The sequence below is a fragment of the Haliotis asinina genome, chromosome 13, assembly GCF_037392515.1.
Source record: "Haliotis asinina isolate JCU_RB_2024 chromosome 13, JCU_Hal_asi_v2, whole genome shotgun sequence".
Taxonomy (NCBI): Eukaryota; Metazoa; Mollusca; class Gastropoda; order Lepetellida; family Haliotidae; genus Haliotis; species Haliotis asinina.
Window position 1 is genome coordinate 44,004,152 of NC_090292.1, and position 23,098 is coordinate 44,027,249.

The following is a 23,098-nucleotide window of genomic DNA, read 5'->3' on the forward strand; positions in this document are numbered from 1 at the left end:
TCCCATCTATTATAGTCTATCAAACAGGTTGTTTTTAGTGTCTCATGAATTCCCATCTATTATATTCTATCAAACAGGTTGTCTTTAGTGTCTCATGAATTCCCATCTATTATATTCTATCAAACAGTTTGTCTTTAGTGTCTCATGAATTCCCATCTATTATAGTCTATCAAACAGGTTGTCTTTAGTGTCTCATGAATTCCCATCTATTATATTCTATCAAACAGGTTGTTTTTAGTGTCTCATGAATTCCCATCTATTATAGTCTAGCAAACATTTTACATTTCAACATTTTGTAAATGTGCTATATATTCTTTCGTAATCATTGTTTTGCTGATTTTTTTACATGGGACTCCCAAAACATTCCAAGTACATTTAGACTTTTCCCTGTTTGTAATCGTAGTAAATGTGTATATTTAACTTAAGGATAGATGTTACTAAATTGCTAACATCTGAAGGGATGGTGGAAATCCAGCTGGGGTCTATGCTGGAAGTCCCCATGGTCCCTAGTATAGTCATCTAACTTCAGTTGTTGGCAATCGATAGCCTGTTTTTTTATTGCATTGTCCAAATAGTGATATGAGTTTTAAATTTCCACTTTAATTTTAAATCTAATTGTGATATTCTAGTTGTTTTACAGTCCTTCGTTGACATTTTGTGCAATATACATATAATCCTCTTCATTGTGAAATGTTCTCTTCACGAAATGGCTGAAATATTGCCGATGCGACGTTAAATATTAACTCACTCACTCTAAACGTTTGAAAATCTCAGTCATATCATGAATAAACAATTTTCACAATAAAACGTGAAACCATAGGGCAGATTAATTCCTGTCAATGATTGACTGTAACGACACCAGAAAATCACATATATGTATGTAAAACTAGCCAACAAAGAAAAAAAATTCAAACTAAGTGAGATAAAAGAGTATAAAGCACAGGCTATAGATCGCCAACAATTGAAGGTACATCACCATACAAGAGACCTAGATACATATTACATGTCATAAAAGAGTATAAAGCACGGGCTATAGATCGCCAACAACTGAAGGTACATCACCATACAAGAGACCTAGACACATATTACATGTCATAAAAGAGTATAAAGCACGGGCTATAGATCGCCAACAACTGAAGGTACATCACCATACATGAGACCTAGATAAATATTACATATAATAAAAGAGTATAAAGCACGGGCTATAGATCGCCAACAACTGAAGGTACATCACCATACAAGAGACCTAGACACATATTACATGTCATAAAAGAGTATAAAGCACGGGCTATAGATCGCCAACAACTGAAGGTACATCACCATACAAGAGACCTAGATAAATATTACATATAATAAAAGAGTATAAAGCACGGGCTATAGATCGCCAACAACTGAAGGTACATCACCATACAAGAGACCTAGACACATATTACATGTCATAAAAGAGTATAAAGCACGGGCTATAGATCGCCAACAACTGAAGGTACATCACCATACAAGAGACCTAGACACATATTACACGTTACATCTATCTCTGAGGGGATGTAGTGCTAACCCGAATGTTGAAGCTTGTGGTTGTCTTGCTGAATGACAAAGATTTCCGTTATGAGCACAATGTGTGAAACAACTCAAATACTGTCAATAGACATTTGACGACAATGACTCCGCGTGTGCATATGGCTTATTCTGTATAAACGTGAGTTGGTAATGTTCGGTAAGGAAAAGACAAGTAGAATGTAATACTCACTGGTACAGAAGTGTGACTGTCACCTGAAGTCTTATTGAGCCACGTCCGACCGTCACCTGAAGTCTCACCGAGCCACAACAGCGTATTGAAACACTACATGTGTCAACATCCATACAATGAAGAAGACGACAAAATTTGAGTAAAGTACTATAATGAGTCATGTAAGGAAGACACGTTCTCTCGCGACATATCATATTTCCCAGACGATATAGCCCCCAAATATAATGTTGTTTTTTATTTGACAATCCACCAGGTAATCCGAAAATTGTTTCTCAACGACAGAACGAGGACATAGCAGTATGCACAAGATATGTCCCTAGTTTCCAGTGAAATTTGGTTGATCATTGTTTGTCAGTGATTCATATACAGTGCAAGCTGTCTAAACCGGCACACATTGGGACTAAATGAACTATCTAGTTTAGACAGTCTGTCGGCTTGCAAAGCTGATGGTAAATGTACAAATCACGAATGGAACCGATATATTATGCCAGTGTTGACAACTTACCGGATTGGACAAATGCCGGTTTTGACAGCTTCCACTGCAGTTGCTGTCGTTGTGTGCTTGTAACAGTAGAAATTGTGACAAATTTAGAAGATATTTCTTCCGAACATAAACTCTTCTGTCGCTTGTATTTTAGGTCGTCGCGACAAATTCATAATATTCACACATTTGGATAAAAATTCTTCCGAGCTAGTTTTGTCAAAATGAATGACACAGCTTGAAATAGTTTTAACTTTTTCCATTGAGCACACGAATACCATAATCACCACTTTATGTAAAGTTGACATAGAATATGCCATGAATCAGGTCAGTTGTCAGAACGGTTCAGTTCAGCTGACGACTTCGACCACTGAAATATGCGAAACAATACAAGCCATAAATCCTCATCTGATCAAATTTGGTTTCGGATTCGTGCTTATCAACTGAAGATTATGTGTTTCAATGAAAAAAATATTGATGTTCGGGTCCAAGTGAAAGGAGACGATGTTGTGATCCAAGTAAAAGTTGCTGATGTTGTGATCCACGTAAAGGATGCCGATGTTGTGATCCAAGTTATAACCAAGATCTATACACCACCTCTAAATCCAACATCTCGCTAACCGTAAAAATGTAAAACGTCTGGTCTATACACATATATCTCACCACTTCTAGACCAACATCTCGCTAACTGTAAACATGTATAAAATCAGATCCTCACACACGTATCACCACCTCTAGACGAACATCTCACTAGACAATCATATATCTCACCAACTCTAGACAAACGTTTCACTAGACACATATATCTCACCACCTCTAGACCAACATTTCGTTAACTGTGAACATGTTTACAGTCAGGTCTATACTCACATCTCAGTAACACCAGATACGCATCTTACCATCTCTATAGACGCACAAGGTCAACACATACACAAAGTCTACTCATACATTCTGCCAGGTTTATACATACCATATTCCAGATATGGCTGAGATATTGCCGATGTGACGTTAAATTTGAACTCATTCACTCACTCCCGCACACACGCGTGAGTACACACATACATACGCACACACACATACACGCACACACACACACACACAAACATATTTCTCACCTGTTCCATTAACAAATCCCTCAGATCGTATGGATGAATAAATTGAATATTTTATTCGTCTGTTAAATTACATACATCACCATGTTTCTGACAAACTAGGAACATTTATCACAGTACCTCCTTGAGGGATCTGCACCCCACCTGTATTTATTTCACAGGTGAATGCATTAGCAGTAGGAAACACAAAATATTTAACATTCGTCCCTAAATAATAAAAGACATACCTGACAACTAACGCTCAAGCGCAGAGAGTCAGTTTGACTTCCCTTTACCACTGAGTCAAGATGGTGTTCTATATTAAATTCAGGTGTGAAAAACGTATCTCTGTACACAAATTACGAAAATATCTTATTTTTCCTTATAATAGTGACATAACTGCACAATATGAAAATTATGAATGTCACACGACTGGGATATATGAAGAATGGACACAACAATGCAGTTTCAGTTTCCCTCAGCTCAGCATGCTTAGCTTGAAATATTATCCGTTTCCGTCCGCTATTACGAGAGTGCTATCAACTTTACAGAATACTTTATCACAACGGAAATAAATCATAAATGTTCATAAGAATTAGTTTCAAGGCAACTGAAATCTTTCAAATCTTTAATATAGATTTAAAGTGTACCAAACTCTTACACATCAGACCTCGACATATATACACATACACACACACACACACACACACACACACACACACACACACACACACACACACACACACACACACACACATATATATATATATATATATATACATACATACCTATAGATAGATAGATAGATATACACACATATAAGATTATATTCCTGTCAAAGGATTCACTTGAAGATTTAACTGTTATCATGATAGGATCAGTGTTATACTGACAGTTGTCATGATTGGATCAGTGTTATACTGACAGTTATCATGATAGGATCAGTGTTATACTGACAGTTATCATGATTGGATCAGTGTTATACTGACAGTTATCATGATAGGATCAGTGTTATACTGACAGTTATCATGATAGGATCAGTGTTATACTGACAGTTATCATGATTGGATCAGTGTTATACTGACAGTTATCATGATTGGATCAGTGTTATACTGACAGTTATCATGATAGGATCAGTGTTATACTGACAGTTATCATGATTGGATCAGTGTTATACTGACAGTTATCATGATTGGATCAGTGTTATACTGACAGTTGTCATGATTGGATCAGTGTTATACTGACAGTTATCATGATAGGATCAGTGTTATACTGACAGTTGTCATGATAGGATCAGTGTTATACTGACAGTTATCATGATTGGATCAGTGTTATACTGACAGTTATCATGATTGGATCAGTGTTATACTGACAGTTATCATGATAGGATCAGTGTTATACTGACAGTTCCATGAATATTCAATAGTTGTTGGTCCTTTCAATCACATGGATAGGAATGTCGTTTAAATTGTGTATCTTCTCAAATCTCACGGCACGCGTCCATTATCGAGAGACCTGAACCAGCACACACCTGATAACAAGCCGGCATTCCATCACAAATATATGCGTTTTGAAGAGAAACGGCTCTATCTGCGAATTCCAAGGCAGACAGATGTTATTTCTAGAACATCATGGCGCTAAAAACCGAACAGTTAAACGCTCACAGATCATTGATCTTGTTTCTGATTCAACTGTCTACATGGATTGTGACACGTGGCGTGTTTGGGTCACATACCAAGCTCATTGTCAGAACTGTCAGAGTACGCTGGTTTCCCGTGACAAGAAAGCACACTGTACATCTCTGCTTCGTTGACGACAGCGTAATGTTGATCATCAGTGTTCTCTCTTGGAGCATGAATGTCCTGGGTAGGAGTGACGTACAGATGAAACCTGGAACATATATAGCATGGCCCTAACCCATAATCATTTAAGGGCAAACATTTATGGATGTCAAATTCTTGTGATCAATATCTAAAGGCTTCTTCATACCTATTTCGAGGAGACAGGCATCTTGAAGATTCGGCTATACAAAATAAGGATTATTTCCAAATTTCGAATCCCATTCGGGAGAAGATGTGAAAATAAACATATTTTTGAAGCTGTGTAAGCAAGAGACTTCCAAATGTTATCTGACGTTTCAGTGACAGTTGTCAACGTTTTTAATTCGATTCGGCAGTGTTCTGATGAAATCAATCTATGGCCTGTTTTTATATTGTACTGTCCCAATAGTGATACTATTATTTTTTTAAGTTTCCACACTAGTTTTAATAATAACTGTGATAATCTAGTGGTTTTACTGTCCTTCGTCGACAGGTTCTTCATAATATGCATATATAGTCTTTTTGTCACGTATGTTCTCGTCACGATATGGCTGCAATATTGCCGATGTGACGTTAAATATTAACTCACTCACTCACTCTGATGAAATCAGGCCTCATTTAGCAGCATTCGGGACGTTCTGGTTGTATTCGGGATGCACTGAAGGTACACGCGAGCTCGATTTAATCTACAATCAAAATATCCCTATACATTTGAGGAAGAGTCCAGCTGAAGTCCAGCAGCAATCGAGATATATTCCAGCTCATTCGAGACGCATTCGAGACGTTTTGACTGGATTTGAAATGGCTCGTCCTTTTATTCTAATTTAGATATGTTCAGAATGTAGTTTGAATGCAGAAAGAATACGTAGAATACAGTTCAAATGCATATATAATGTCGTTCGATATTTTTTCCACTTCGAATGTACCTCGAAAGGTTTTGAACATGTTCAAAATAATCGGACATGTTACAAGTATACCAGAACAGTCATTAGTTATACAGTGGTCGTCAGAAAATTGAACTGAAATTATATGCACAGAACAAAGATGAGTTCACATTTGCAGACACATCCTGAAGTCAGTTCCTGAAAATTATTCATGCTACACTGAAATAACGTGTAGGCCTACGGAAATTAGGAATAGCAAACACAACTGCATTGTTGTAATATCAGCTAACGTATCCAATGTTGCAAGTTTCCTCAACATTATTAACGCAGTATACTTTTGCATTATAGAATAGAATAGAATAGAATGTAACACAGACTAGAAGGATAAATTTACAGTTTCACTCTATCAACTAACTTAACAATTATACACTGCTAACAAATGGGGTAAATCTATATTGGTTGAATGAAGAATGTGGTCTCTGTGCAGGTGATGTTTGTGACAGCATATTCGCTTGAAGTACTTCAAATACAGGTCTGGTGATTCCGCCTGCTCTACCAACATAAAAGGTATGCACAATGCTAAAACAATGCAAACATCTACCAGAATGAAGATATCTAAGTATTATGCTTAATTTTAATATCCAAATCGGTTAAATATTTTCCTCCTGAGGTTCAGTGATTCCATATATTCAATGATGATCTTTTTGTTGCCTTTTTAGCATTTTTGAAAGAAATTAGCCAATGTTTGTTTATATCAAAATATATGTCAAGTCATAAGATAAATCATATTTCATTCAGAGGTCAAGGCAGATGGAAGAACACGCCTTGGTTACAGATGATGATGTGTGATTATTTCTTCTTCTTCTTCTTCTTCATTTGTTGACAGAAGATATAAGGATGTCCAAGTTCTGACATGCACTTTAAGAAATAAATTAATAAAATATAAATAAAAAAAATTTACTTACACCAGAATTATCCTTTGCTTATTTTGTTGCTGTCAAAATTTTACCTCATCAAGATTGTGGGAAATCAGATGCAGTAGCTATTGTGTTTCTCTCACTGTCGCCAAAATGCCAAAATCTGTCAAAATCTAGGGTAAGGCCAAGAAAGATTTAAATGTTTCACATCTTTGTGTTGGACTTTTCTTGAGCTTTTTGTGTTAGTTATTGATTTGAAAACAACTATTGTTAGTATTGTTTTGAAACAGTTGTGATATGTATGGACTTGAAAGGTGTTTTGAAATATGCAACATATTTTAACTGTGTTCAGAAACACTTTTTTTCTTGAGCTTACATCAAGCTGTCCAGCGAAAACAGAGACAATGTGCTTAACTGAGTTGCCGTTTCAGCCCAAAGCGAATTCAATTTGAAGAATTTATTGCGTGTTATGTGATAGTGTTTCTAAATTCGTACAAACATTTCAGAGTAGATGACAAGTAAGGCATTAAAGAAAATTTGGGCCAACGTTGGGGCAAGCTTGAAGGGACTTTGGGCCAACAATGTTAGCCAACTTTGGCACGGCAGTCACGATTACGTTGGGCCAACGTTGGCATCCGACGTTGGGCCAACATAAGTGGTGACGTTGGGTCAACGTTGAACTTACATCAGAATGAGATCTGAGATATCTATCTGAGATACTCAGATACTTTCTCACTCGTCCGCCCGTTCTCACTTGTTGACAGCAATGACAATAAAAGAGACCCAACCCTTTCAAGATCATATCTAACTCACCTGGCTCTTCTGAAATGTCGACAACACCAGCTCACAGCAAGGACCACAACAACAATGACAAGAACTGATGCTGCAGCTAGTGATGCAGACAGGCCCATCGGCACCCCCACGTCTTCTGGTGACAAAGAACAAGTCTGGTGTGTATTGAGGATCACTTGACATAAACACATAGGACAAAACACGAGGCAGCTATCATCTCGTACTTCTCCTGTTTAATTCGGGTTTGCAAGTGGTTAAGTTGTTCCCTCGTCACAATGAAAACACGAGTTCAATTCCTCACATGCGTGAGCCCCATTTACGGTGTTCCTCGCCCATGATATCGCTGGATTAAAGCGGCGTAAAACCATACTCACCCACGCAATAACCCCGGATTCCAGAATAGTTGTTGAAATTCAAATAATAAGATAAAATGAAATGGGACTAGGGTTGTCAATTTACACTCACCCACCAGACTCACTGTCCTTACCCGGAGATGATCGGAGGTTGGACATCAATACTTGAACAACAATAATACATGCGGTAATACATACCCGGCTTCTCATTACATTCTCCTGTCAACCTGTTGCATGACGTACAGCCACTTGAGCAACTCTTACAGCCAGTTCCGTAGTAGGAGTCTATACATCCAGACACACAGGAAGAGCCCAGCTGACAATATCCTCCATCACAGCCACCTGGACATGCTGTACAGTTACCTCCTGGAATGTCACATGGAATGCTGCAACCAATGCCATAATAACCAGCCACACATCCAGCAGTGCAGTTACCAGTACCATGTTCTGAGAGCACACACGTGTTATTCCTACAGTTCCTGCTGCACACAGACCTACACTGTCTATCATAATACCCAGTGTCACAGTCAGTGAGGCAGTCCCCGGTCTCTCTGTCACAGTCTGAACAGTGATGGGTGTCAGGACATGGAACGGCTGAAAAAAGAACGGTAAAGATGTATATTATTCCCTAACTAAAACTGAGCATTCTGTGCAACACAAACAGTAAAAGATCCCTAACTGTGGCAAATGAGACCTGAGATATTCTTCATTTTCAGAAGGTAAGGAAATCTAGACTTGCCACATTTTCGAGACTTGCGTTGGCTTTGTGTCATTAAAGTTGTGAAGCACGCCAGATTTTTGGGTCTAATCTTTGATTCACATTTAACCTTTTTACCACATATTAAATCACTTAAAACTAAATGTGTGAAAGCACTTGACTTGATGAAAGATGTTTCAAAATGGGGAGGGGATCAAGCTACCCTTCTCTATCTATATCGATCACTCGTTTGTTCTAAACTTGATTATGGCTCCATCGTCTATGGTGGAGCCTGCAAAAGCAATCTTAAACTTCTTGATTCTGTCCACCATCAAGGTCTCAGACTCTGTCTTGGGTCCTTCAGAACTTCACCTATTGACAGTCTTTACGTTGAGGCCGATGAACCATCTCTTGCACAACGCCGTATCAAATTATCTTTACAATATATCACAAAACTATACTCGAACGAATCTAACAAAGCGAACATTAGAACTTATATGTGATCTGATGCAAAAGAAGTGGGACACCAAAGTAGGTATAAACAAATTACATGAAATAAAACTTGGGCTGTCAGTCCAGATTTGAAGAGGTCATTATGCGACGATGTCGTATTAGTCACACCAGATATACGCATAAATACCTTTTGAAAGGTGAGGATCCTCCATTTTGTACCCCTTGTGATGAAAGAATCACAGTCAAGCATGTCTTGCTTGACTGCGTGGAATATTCCATCACATGGGATACCTATTTTAAATCACGTAGTATGAAGGACCTTTTTACTAATATCAGTTCTCATTTAAATTTTGGATTTTTAAAAGAATTAGATTTATCAAATGAATTGTAAATTAGATTTTTTTTTTATTATCTTAAGTTTAAATTGGTAACTGTGCTTGTTAGTGGCTGTATCCTCAAAGGGGGTTGAAGTACTGTAAAACTATTGTCCTCCTGAGAGAGTACGTAAGTCCACAAACATTCAAAGTAAATTCAAACTTCCATGTTTTTAATCGTAGAATAAGTGTCTTTTTACTGAATGGCTAGATTTCCCGAATTGCTGACGCCTGAGGAGGTGATCTAAATCCAGCTAGGGTCCATGCAGGAAACAAAGGTAATGTAAGTCCCCATGGCCCCTAGTATGGTGATCTACCTTCAGTTGTTAGCAATCTATAGCCCATTTTTATATTGTATTGTCCTCTATAGATAAATTGTTTTAGGTATAGTTACTAGTTTTATAATCTACTCTGTGATATTCTAGTTGTTTTACTGTCCTTCGTTGACAGGTTTTATAATAGGCATATATTTCATTTCAGAATTAAATGTTCTCGTCACGATATGGCTGAGATACTGCCGAAGTGACGTTAAATGTTAACTCACTCACTCACTCAAATCCTCCTCCAAAATCAATAATGAATTCAGGCGAAGAACAAACGTCAGAATTTGTTCACGTACAGTGCATAATCGTCTTATATCGGCTGGTCTAAAAGGCAGCCGTCCATTGGATGGGATCAACATGACTGTGCAAAACAAGCGCTTGAGACTGCTTTGAGCACGGAACCATGGAGGAAGAACCGTACGTCAATGGAGAAACACCATGTTTAGTGATGAGAGCAGGTACACACTAGACCATAATGACGGTCGACTTTGAGTTTGGAGACGCGTTGGGGAACGTCACAGTGCATGCATCATCATACAGCATGATCGTTATGGAAGGGGCTCTGTTATGGTGTGGGGCGGGTTTACCTTTAACCACAAAACAGATCTTTTGCGTGTTGATGGCAGGATAACATGTGTACGATATCGTGACGAGATCTCGATCCCGATTGTGATCCCCCTTGCGTGTACAGCAGGTCGAATGTTCGAGTTCCAGCATGCCAGTGCCCGCCCTCACATCACTCCTGTTTGTCGGGACAGACTGAAGGCTGCAGGTGTCCGGGTGTTGACCTAAGTGACGTGGCACTAACTGCCTTGGGTGTGAGATATAAACCAGATTGGTTACACCTGGACAATGACACAGTGCTGTTAACGACGATGGAAACTGTTTGGTTTTGTCTGAATGTGCTTGTAATATTTCTGCAGTGCCATGTGATACTTCAGATAACTCTATATTCACCATGCGAGCATTTAAGAAGTGACAGAATTGTGGGAGTGAGTGAGTTAATATTTAATGTCACATATTATAATTTTCAAGTTTACGTGCAACAATACATAGATATAGCACAGGCTTGGCGAGACCAGCCGATTGGTTGGACCATGCCTATTCAATCACCCGTCTAGGTGAAGGCAAGCCAAAGTGGTGTGTTGGGCAATAGGAACACGATTGAGGGCCCTTAACCACCAGGATCCCTTCCTCCACCGACACAGGATCGCAAACCACGGCAAACGGCTTGTTGGACCAACACACCACCCCCAACAAAATAAAATATCCTGGACATCAGAAATAAGAACACACTGTTTTACCTTTAGCACTAACAAAGCCAACTATCCACACGGTCACGAGGAAGGTCATTCTGAAATTGAAATCGATAACACAGATACCATTACAAACACATTGAAACAGCAACTGCTTTCGAGGAAGTCGAAAATGCAAAAACAGATAACTAACGTTGTAACGCCTTATGGCCTCCAGTAATGTCTGAATACCACCAGCTACAGTATACATCAACATTTGGAACTCCCGTCACGTCATAATTACTGCTTCAACTTACAGAATTGACGGACTTATCACGGTATTTTATTTTTGAGAAAGTATTTCTTGAGAGAAAACAAATTCTATATCAGCCACTATCTATATCACTATTTAACTGACTGGGAGGTATGTCAAAATATGCTTACGGTTAATGTCAAAATATGCTTACGTTTACCGTCAAAAGCTAAGGACAGTTGTGATGCATCAGGTAAGTTCCAGAGCCAAATGTCACGTTAAGCAGGTCGTTGAAAATTGAACCAAGTACTATCAGCTGTTATGCTTATCGTTGTAGATTCATGATCACAATCTGCTTCATGGTGAAACTATTTTTGTTACCTCTCGAGGAAATGACCATCGCCATGTGATGGGAAGGAAATGTTACCCAGTAATAATATCGATGCGGAAAACATTGAACGTTTTCAGGATAACTTGTTGATACATATTTTTAAACTCAATGAGTTGTGAATACCTTTATATGAAATCAGATAACGTCAACAGTAACATGGTGACATGTTATTGATCGCCTGAATGCGCAAATAGCTTTCCTTTCCTCATCTTTCAAATATGCGTCAATTTCTGACTGCATACCATAGAACGAGTGAGTGATCGAGTTTAGTTTCACGCCGCACTCAGCAGTATTCCACCTATATGGTGGTGGTCTGTAAATACTCGAGTCTGGACCAGACAATCCAGTGATCAACAACATGAACATCGATCTGCGCAATTGGGAACCGATGACATGTGTCAGCCAAGTTAGCGAGCCTGACCACCCGATCCCGTTAGTCGCCTCTTACAACAAACATAGTCGCCCATAGAACGAAATTTTAATATACGTGATAAGATAGGTTATTTGTCTGGGAGGAGATGGTGGCCATGATATAGTATATGGGAATTACATGTCTAAAAAACAGGAGATATGGTGGTCTTAGATATATTATGTGGAACTTCTATGACTGGGAAGTGGGAACAAAAGGTGATCATAGATATATTATATTATATATATTGGAAATACGTGGATGTATCACATGGGACGTATGTGTCTGGGAAGTGGGAATAGATGATTTTCCAATATATATATATATATGTGTGTGTGTGTGTGTGTGTGTGTGTGTGTGTGTGGATAGATGGTGGAAGGTTGGGTAAATGGTTTTGACAGATTTATATATATATATACCAAACGGCATTAAAAACGCAATATCGATTTTTTTTTATCATATAGAAGAGTATCTTCGACAGTAAATGACACAATGAGACACATTTGTCACAAAACGTGGCAATATTGCGGTCAGTGCTGTGAATTCGAATCCAAACTCTCAAAGATACTGGCCTTGTATAAGCATAAAATCACTGCAAATTCCTGAGTTCATGTGCAGTCCCCATACCTTGGCCCTACAATAGTGTCCACTCCTTGCTCCCCATCACCTTGTGGCCAAGATGCCACACATAAACAACAGGCGAACGATGCCAGAGGGCTGAGGCAGGGAAGCAGAGGATGAGCAGTTGCCAGGCAGTTTGATGTCCCTCTATTGACGATATCGTGGCATCGAAAGCGATTTAACACAAACAGGAAATGTTGCTGACCTTCTACGTCCAGATGCGCGTTAGATCGCCTCCAACGCCTCCGGAATCGGTTTCCGACAGCTACAGCAACTGCAGGAACACCCATAGGGACAAGAAAGAGAAGGATTGCACGAACCATCCGTAGGCGTCTTCCTGGTCTCAGTCTACGCTGTCGGCACCTATACATCGGACGGATCCTGTCACAACTGCGACAATTTCGAATGGGTCCATGAAACAGGCCAAGGAGAAATGTCATTTTCTCAGACTGATGGAGATTCAACATAATCTTCACTGGATACCTGCATTGCTCAAATGGGCCTGTTTGTTCGGAGAAAGCGTCATGGTATGAGGTGACATAAGCTTTCTTCAGATTGCCCTTGATTGTAAATCCTTGGAATCATTGTTGATATTGATCATGGTCAGGTCATCTTTTCTCACCACGACAACCTCCGCCCCCATACAACTAGGTTCAGGTGGTCTATTCTAAACAACAACCAGCTGATCCCTTTGATGAACTGACCGACTCGATCTCAGGACATAAACCCCTCCAAACAATTGTGGGATGAGCTCGGTCGCAAAGTTCGAGCCCTGACACACCCACCATGGCAACTGCAGCCTGACAGGGACATGTTTTGTATGTCTCTGCATGTGTATGTATGTACATGTAATTAGTTGCTTTAGTTTTAAGTATTGTAAACAACCATTAATTCTCTATAATATATTTCCGCATCCAACAGACGCTGAAACATACAGTCTTAACATATTACTTTAGTTTCAACTGACTACAATGGCTGAACTAAAATAGGTAATAATTTATGTATTTTAAACAAATTCTTCATTTCAGAACATATCAGCGCTGGAATAGTTCATAGAGTTTAATCGCTAAGTCTCAATAATAAAATCAATAGTGTTTACTCATCAGGTTAGTAAACAAACTATCTTAAACAATCTCTAATCATATCTAATGTAATCTTAGACACATAACGTATATTGAATAAATCACCAGCAATTAAGACTGTCAGGCAAGCTGTAGCAAGCGTGTGTACTAAGTGCCATGTTGGTAAGCGCAAAGTTCGTATTTCAATGTGTGTCATAGGATCATGGGAAATATATACCACATTAAATAACATGAAAACGAGTCATTGTGAGTATGAATATTGTCCAAGTATTATTACCTTATTATGCACAAGTAATGGCAAATCTCAATCTAAGCTTTTATTGTGTACGAATATCTTTAATATCATTATGTCCGTATGGATATTTTACACCCAATCGTTTTGTTTCTTTTCACAATCTACCTTATTTCCAGTATACACCGTGAATAAATCAGTCCTCTGCTACGAGAGCCAGTCATGAACACGGGCCTCCGTGCCATACACAGTTTCTGAGTGAGTGAGTGAGAGAGTTAATATTTAACGCCACATCGGCAATATTGCAGCCATATCGTGACGAGAGCATTCTTAAAAAAGGAATCTAAGTATATGATAAAAACCTGTCGACGAAGGACAGTAAAACAACTAGAATATCACAATAAGAAATAAAACTAACGTGAGAAGATAAAACTAATATCCCTATTCAGACAATACAATATAAAAACAGGCTATATAGATCACCAACAACTGAAGGTAGATCACCATACTAGGGGCCATGGGGACTTACAGTACTTCTGCTACCTGCATGGTCCCTAGCTGGATTTACACCATCCCCTCAGCTGCTGGTGATTGTATGCAAGATTAGCCACAAATTAAAATGACAGAAATACTAAGGCTAAAAATATGGAAGACTAAATTTGACTTCAAATGTTTGGGGACTTACGTACCCTCTCAGGAGGACAATAATTTTACGGTGCTTTAACCCCACTCGAGAATACAGCCACTAACACTCTCAGTTACGAATTCAAACTTCCAAGCATAACATATTTATCTATTTACAATGCATTTAGTAAATCTAAGTCTTTTAAAAATGCAATAGTTAAATGACAGCTAACATTATTAAAAAGATCCTTCAAATTTTGTTAAGTAAAATATTTATCCCTTGTGATGGAATATTCAACACAGTCAAGCAAAACATGCTTGACTGTGATTCTTTCATCACAAGGGATACAAAACAGAGGATCTTCACCTTTTAATAGATAGTCGTGAGTATACCTCGTATGGCCAATACGACATCGTCGCATAATGACCTCCTCAAATCTGGACTGACAACCCAAGTAAGTATAACCAATATCAGGTTTTATTTCATGTAATTTATTTATACCTACCTGGGTATCCCACTTCTTCTGCATCAGATCACGGATATAAGATCTTATTGTAGATTTATAATCTGAATATGGAATAAGAAGTGGAGTCACACATTTGTTGAGTGCTGCCTTAGCAGCAAGATCGGCCATTGTGTTACCAGAAATGCCAACGTGACAAGGTAACCAACAAAGGACGATGTCGCACTGGCCAGTAGCAAGGTTATTGTACAATTCAATAATTTCAATTAAAAGTGGATGTTTACAAGAAATATTTTTAATAGCCTGAAGGCAGGAAAGAGAGTCGGAATAGATTATGTACTGTCTATGTTTAGGGTGTCTTTGTATGTATTTAAGAGCATTAATATGGCGTTAGCTTCTGCTGTAAAAATAGAACTATTATCTGGTAATGTAGAAGATATTGTTCTGGATCCAATAACAGTGGCACAAGCCACAGCGCCACCGTCCTTGAAAATAAGTCCCAATAATTTGGCTTCCTTAAGAACTTTGATTGGGGTGCCACTTAGAAATAGTTCAGGGACTTTATGGGGTTTGTATTTACGACAGAAGTGTATACATTGATTTTTGATTTAGAAAATTTAAAGCCGTTTTCAAGACACCATTTATCTATCTTGTTTAAACACAGTTGTAGTTGCCGTTCAATAGTATGCATATTTTTACAACGACAAGAAATATTAAAATCATCCACAAATGACGATCCATCTATTAAATCGTTTAAAACTTTAGATAAACTGTTGATCTTGATACTGAAAAGAGTGACAGACAAAATACTGCCTTGTGGAACATCCTGATCCTGATTGTAATGATCAGACAGGGTAGAACCCACGCGGACCTGGAATTGACTGTTATTAAAAAAGTTGGATATAAATTCAGGCAAACGACCCCGCAAGCCGAAGTCATGTAAATCTCTTAAAATGCCATTTTTCCAGGTTGTGTCATATGCTTTTTCAAGATCAAAAAAGATAGACACAGCGTGTTGTTTATTAATTAGTGCGTTTTTAACAAATGATTCCAAACGCACTAAGTGATGAACGGTACTCCTGTTTTTACGGAAACCACACTGAATATCTGTAATTAGGTCATTTGTTTCCAAGTACCAAGTAAGTCGAGTATTATTCATGCGCTCCATGGTTTTGCAAACACAGCTCGTTAGCGATATAGGCCGATAGTTCGAAGGGTCCGTGTGATCACGTCCAGGTTTAGGGATTGGGGTAACTATAGCCTCATGCCATGATGAAGGAAACTTTCCAGATGTCCAGATATCATCAAATATATGTAAAAGGGTGTCTAAACATGATTCCGGTAAATGTTTCAGAAGTTGATAATGGATGTTATCAGCTCCTGTAGCAGTATCATGGGCCTGGTCAGGAGCAGTATGGAGCTCATGAATCGAAAATACCTCGTTGTAATCTTCCCCGTTACCTGAAGTAAAATTGATAGCTTTCTTTTCTTGCTGTTTTTGATACTTTTGGAATTGAGGTACATAATTCGAGGAAGAAGAATGTTGTGCCAGTGTTTCTCCAAGTTTATTGGCTATATCTGCTTTATTAGTTAATAACTGGTTTCCATCTTTGAGATGGTGAACACTAGATCTAGAGCCCTTACCTTTGATTTTCTGGATCATATTCCATACCTTAGATATAGGCGTGCGGGAATTGATAGTAGATACATAGTTTTGCCAGGATTTACGTTTACTTTGCTTGAAAGTACGGCGAGCTTTAGCATTTTGGATTTTAAATTTGTTCAAATTATGAACCATAGGGTGATGACGGAAATAATGCTCGGCCTTTTTCCGTGCCTTCCTAGCTTGTTTGCAATCAGAGTTAAACCATGGTTTCCTTATGTGTGAAATTGTAGAGGACTTTGGGATACACTCATCAGCAATGGTGTTTAGTATGTCAGAGAAATCATTTATAGCATCGGGAACATTAAGAAAACAGTTTGGTCTAAGTTTGTCAGCACACAGGGTTTCATATAAAGCCCAGTTGGCCTTTCTTAAATTCCATAGTAATGATGGCGGAACATCAGATGGGTTGGCAGGTTTTAATATTGTTGGGAAGTGGTCACTTCCACAGAGGTCACCATGGACTGACCACTCAAATTCACTAAATAGGGTGGAATCAGTCATTGATAAATCGAGAGCTGAATATGTTCCCGTGCCAGGATGTAAATATGTCTTTGAACCATCATTATAAATGCATAGATGATTATTTGAGATGAAATCCTCCAATAATTTTCCTTTGGTGTTTGTATTAGCACCACCCCAGAGTGGGTTGTGGCCATTTAAATCACCCATGATCAAACAAGGTTTAGGTAGTTGATCATAAAGAGCTTGCAAATCACTTAACTGAACAGCAGAAGATGGTGGAAGATACAATGAACAAAGGGTAAATGCAACTTGTAATGTAAGTCGCACTGCCACGGCTTGGAGATTTGTTTTGAGCGTGACTTGACTATGAATAACATTATTCCTCACCAGGATAGATGATCCACCAGTGGCCCTGTCGCCTGGGGGAGAAAAATAATGATATGCGTTAAAATGAGGTAGATCAAAATTATCCGTCTGCTTAACTAGGTTTCTTGAATGCAGAATATTGACGGATTAAGATCCTGGATTAACAGTTGTAAGTCATTAAAATTAGTTCTGAGTCCTCTACAATTCCACTGAATTATAGACGAAGACATTATTTCTTCCGAGGAGGATGTACAGGAGATCTACCCCGCGCCTTCCTTGACGGTGACAAGCTATGTGTCCCACCACCATTGCCATGGTCGGACACATCCATGTCCTCAAGGGATCCAAACTTATTATAAAGCTGAATCTCATCTGTTGAACCTTTAGCCAGCCTTTCACTTTGATTGATTCTGTTTAACTTTTGATTTCCTTTGACAGTTTGTTTAGCCAGAGCTTCGTTTATTTTTTTGGACGAACCCGAGCCTGTTTTGTGTTTCAAAGAAGCATTTTCACTGTTAGTGTTTGTTTTATCCGATTGAGTCATAGGGCATGTAGAACCGTTTGGTAAAGAAGACACAGACCGAGATTGAGATGCAATCAATGTAACTGGTAGCGAGTCAGTCTGTGTAGCTAATTCTCCTCGTTGTACAAGGTCTTCATTTGGAACCAGTTCAGGTGAGGCTGATTTTGTTCATGTCATTTCTGTCTGACATTCAACAGAGGCTGTAGTAGGAGTTGGTCGTTTGGTAACTGAAGCATAAGAAGCACTTTGATCAAAGGATGGGACGAGTTTCTTCGCTTCAGCATAGCTAATGTTTTGAGTGTGCCTTAATTTATTCACCTCCATTTCCCTCTTCCACACTGGGCACTCTTTTGATGATGACGAATGTTTCCCAAAACAGTTGACGCATTTTTTATAGTTGCTTTCACAATCTTCTGTCACGTGGGATTGCCCTCCGCGGTTTGGGATGTACTGTTCTACTTGCAGATTACAATACCCTGCTTTGATAGATTTTGGTGCAGTTGGAGATACAAATGAGAACAGGTACGTATGCGTTGGAATTACTGTTGAGTTCTGACGTCGAGTGAATCGTTTAACGGACGTGACACCTTGATCTTTAAGTTCGCACATGATGTCAAGGTCTGTCATGTCCTCCAAAAGATGATCCCTATCCCTAACAATACCTTTACTTGAATTGAGGGTCCGGTGGATAGACACTTTAACAGGAGATCCAGCTAAACTATCTGTTGAAAGCAGGTTGTTTGCTTGTTGTCGTTTGCTGCACTCTATGAGCAACGATCCAGATCTCAGTCTTTTGATGTTTTTGACATCACCAGCTATACCATAAACTGCTTTAGAAACAATAAACGGGTTCAATTTGATTGGTTGTTTGTCTGGAGATTCAATAACCAGACATCGTGGCCGGTAGTCTGTTTCTTTGGATGTCCTGCAACTTTCAGTTGTACTTTGATCAGTATCGAGTTGACGTTTCTTTTTTAAAGGGGTTTCAAGGTCCATGTTGTAGTGTATAGTTTCATCATCTGAGCTCCCCACCCGCCATGGAGTATCACAAGGACAATGCTAAAGCAAGCGGATCTCCAGCTTGCAGCACCAAGGATACTTGGATGATATACTCAAGTAGAATAATCACAAAGTAATTACTCCACCAGATTGGCCCATGAGCCACCGCCTTCTGGACATAAGACTCTAGGCAAATTATAACACAAAATTGAAGTGATTCGTTTGAAATTGAAATATATAAAGATTTAGCCAAGACATTTGAGAAACTTTAAAAAGTTTCGGAAATTTATGCATTAGAATATACATACTCAGGGCTTGGCATGACCAGCCGATTGGTCGAACCGGGCCCATTCGACCACCCGTCTAGGCGAAGTCAGGGCCAAAGTGGTGTATTGAGCAACAGGAGCAGGATTGCAGGTCCCTATTGCCCTCAACCATCAGGATCCCCTCCTCCGCCGACACAGGGCCGCAACCCATTTGGTGGACCAAATATCCCCCCGGGTCCACAACGGGGGTGTCGGCGAGCTCTTGGCGTTACCCAGCACTCACCACGAGGAGGTGGCTCGCCACGGGTGCCTACACAGTTTATGTAATGTTCCGTACTGTACTCGTTGGGTCATGCGTATATATGTCATTCTAACACAGAATCATCATCTCATGTTAACGTTCTAAGGTAAATATTGTATGCTATGTGGCTATGACCGCTGTTACCATTTATGAGATTGTCTAAGCCATGTCATGAGTTATCGCCCCTGCTATTGACAAAGTGAAATCGTTGTTATCACTATGTTTAGGTATTGTTTTAATGCACCCATAATGTGGTGGGCGCTCAGACGTGTAGGTTGTATCAACATTCATGTAATGTACTGACTATGTATGTGTCCAAGAGCTTGAGCAAATATGACAAAGGTGTGTAAATATGACAAAAACGAGTAAACATGGCAAAGGTGTGTAAATATGACAAAGGTGGGCAAATATGACAACGTTGTATAAATATGGTCATCACTTTGACATTCATAACACTGGTCATAATTGTAAACTCTTTTCACTAACGACACATATGTTCGTATCCTTGAAATAATGCATGACCAAATTGAGATTTACCATTTCTGCCATACTCTTCAAATTGCTCTGTAACAGGCAATAAGTAAACATTTAATCAACGGTTTCGTAATGTCCAAGAGCGTCCGTGGTAGTCGCTCTCGGATGTTAGTTCAGAATGGTGGAAGAGACAGGGAAGACAAGAGTCGGTGTTAGAGATGAAGACAGCAGAAACCATGGTGTATTATTGTCTGGTTGAATGACGGTCGAAATGGTATACACAGTGGTGAACATGGGACAGAACGCATATCGGGACCAAGTGGCCAATGATCCCGATGTGGAGACCCGCTCTGTCACTTACACACATTCAGAAGTCCGACGGCGATTCTTCATCGTTGACGTAGTCGTAGGTGGGGCGACGACCTTGCCCGACACCAAGACTAAACGCACAATCCGTCCACTTCTCGTTTCCAGTGGTCTCCTTGGTCTCGCTGGAGAGTCTCCTGACTGAACATATGAGTCAGGTTTTGATACACAGAGTCATTACGTCACACCGTGCAAGGTCGCTGGCCCATGCACATGTACATAGATAAGATTCGCCGACGTAGGGAGGTGTTAATTGTCATATATTGATAGCACTTGAGAGTTCGGGAGGGGGTTTATGATAAGAGGGGATACATCGAATGTGTGCTGAATACATTACACAGACAAAGGGGATAGAATTTCGGTGCACTTTGGACATATATTGAAACAAATAGATCGCGTGTATAAATGAAGTTTCAACAAACTTATTGAAATAATTTAGTTCATGACATACATATACATGTAAAATTATGTTCTGCTCACATGCTCAAGTTTGTTATTATACTGTTGTCATAATTGTTTCAGGGTTTATTGTGTCTTTCTGGGGACTTATTCCCACTTGGGAATAAACTCGAACAAACTAATTAGACTATCTCAGTAACATTTAAATTAGTATGAGTTTCAAATTAGGACAATACAATACACTTTTTTAATGGGCTATTGATCGCCAGCAATATACTACGTGGAACCTACATGTCTGAGAAGCGGGAAAATAATGGTTACATAAGTATTATATGGAACTTTATATTGGACGGAAACATGTCGATGGAAGATAATCACAATGAGGTAGTCATAAATATTTACACGGAACCAATGTTTGAGGGAGTATGAACATGCCTTTCCTCACTCTGTTGAATTTTTTATCCATCAAAACCTGCTTTACACTTTGTCTGACTATCTTCTTTTTACAGTCTACGGTATCTGAACTTCTCTTCACTGCTTGTCCAAGATTGTTCTGAATGGGATTTTCCACGGAAACGTAAATGCCTTTGGAAAGTTTGTGGTCACTGTTTGACTTTTTATGACATGCATGATATCGCCTCTAGGCCGATATGTCGTGACCACCCAAGTGGATTCACTCTTTACACTCATTGTTTTTACACGTGCGCAGACATACGGGGTCGTGTTCGCTACCCAGAATAGCATAAATATGAAATTATGAATGCTATTTTGAAATCCGAGAAACTGTACAACTCTACACAGGAAAGCCGATAAGACCACAACTCTCTCAGTGGAATCAGAGAAAAACGGACAGAACATTCATACAATTAGTAACCATCATTTCAAATTCTGAAGATCGCTAGCGATCTCACTAAGACAACTTTCTGCCTCCGCCTTCTGGTGATATGTCCTCATGTGATTTTTCACAGCCTTTGGCACCCGTGGCGAGCCACCTCCTCTTGGTGGGTGCTGGGTAACGCCAAGAGCTCGCCAACACCCCCGTAGTGGACCCGGGGGGATATTTGGTCCACCAACCCGTTTGCCGTGGGTTGCGGCCCTGTGTCGGTGGAGGAGGGGATCCTGGTGGTTGAGGGCATGGGAGCAGGACCAGTGTTCCTAATGCCCAATACACCACTTTGGCCCTGACTTCACCTAGACGGGTGGTTGAATGGGCCCGGTTCAACCAATCGGCTGGTCATGCCAAGCCCTGTGCATAGATAATATGTAATTGCACAAAATTTGATTTGGAATTGTTTAAACTTTAGTCTTGGCACCCTTTGTTCAGAATATTATTTGACTTGAATTTTGTTTACATGAATTCTGCCTAGAGTCTTATGCCCAGAAGGCGGTGGCTCATGGGCCAATCTGGTGGAAGAATTAATCTTTTGGTTTTTCTGCTGGAGTATATCATCTGAGTATCCTTGGTGCTGCAAGTTAGAGACCTGCTTGTATTTAGCATTGTCCTTTGTGATACTCCGTTGTGGGTGGGGAGCTCGGATGATGAAACATATATACTACCTATGGAATACCAAACCCCCCAAAAACGCAATAAACGTCAACTTGACAACGATGATGACGACCAACGACCTTCCAACTCAATCAACTATTGGCCACGATTTTTAGTTCTAGAAACTGTAGACAAGACGCCAATGAAACTTAACCCTTTCGCCATTTCCAAGGGTATACATGGCATTGCAGGTGAGGTTAAAAACGTTAGACAGCTTGCGTTCAGGCTCCCTGCTGGTTGAATGCAACAGAAAACAGCAAGCAAAGAACCTCATGTCAACAGAAGTATTTGTTGGAATTCCCGTCTCTATCACTGCCCACAGGACTCTGAATACCAGTAAAGGCATAATCAGAGACAGAGATGGATTGTTTGCTGATATGTCAGAGTTAGATATTGCTTCTGAGATGAAAGATCAGGGAGTGATTTATGTTAAAAGATTCACGATCCGCAGAAACAATGAAACGGTCCAAACAAATACTTATCTGTT

The 23,098-nt window shown here is 39.5% G+C and overlaps 1 protein-coding gene across 1 annotated transcript in view; it reads right to left on the reverse strand.

The window, feature by feature from the left end:
- Positions 1-11,285, reverse strand: part of LOC137259567 (scavenger receptor class F member 1-like) — a 71,179-nt gene extending 59,894 nt beyond the window's left edge. Inside the window, exons 1-2 of the mRNA XM_067797193.1 lie at positions 11,237-11,285; positions 8,284-8,679 (exon numbers count right to left, since the gene is read on the reverse strand). Coding sequence (XP_067653294.1) covers positions 8,284-8,679; positions 11,237-11,285 — 445 coding nt within the window. The remainder of the gene's footprint in view (positions 1-8,283; positions 8,680-11,236) is intronic.
- Positions 11,286-23,098: the final 11,813 nt, after the last annotated feature.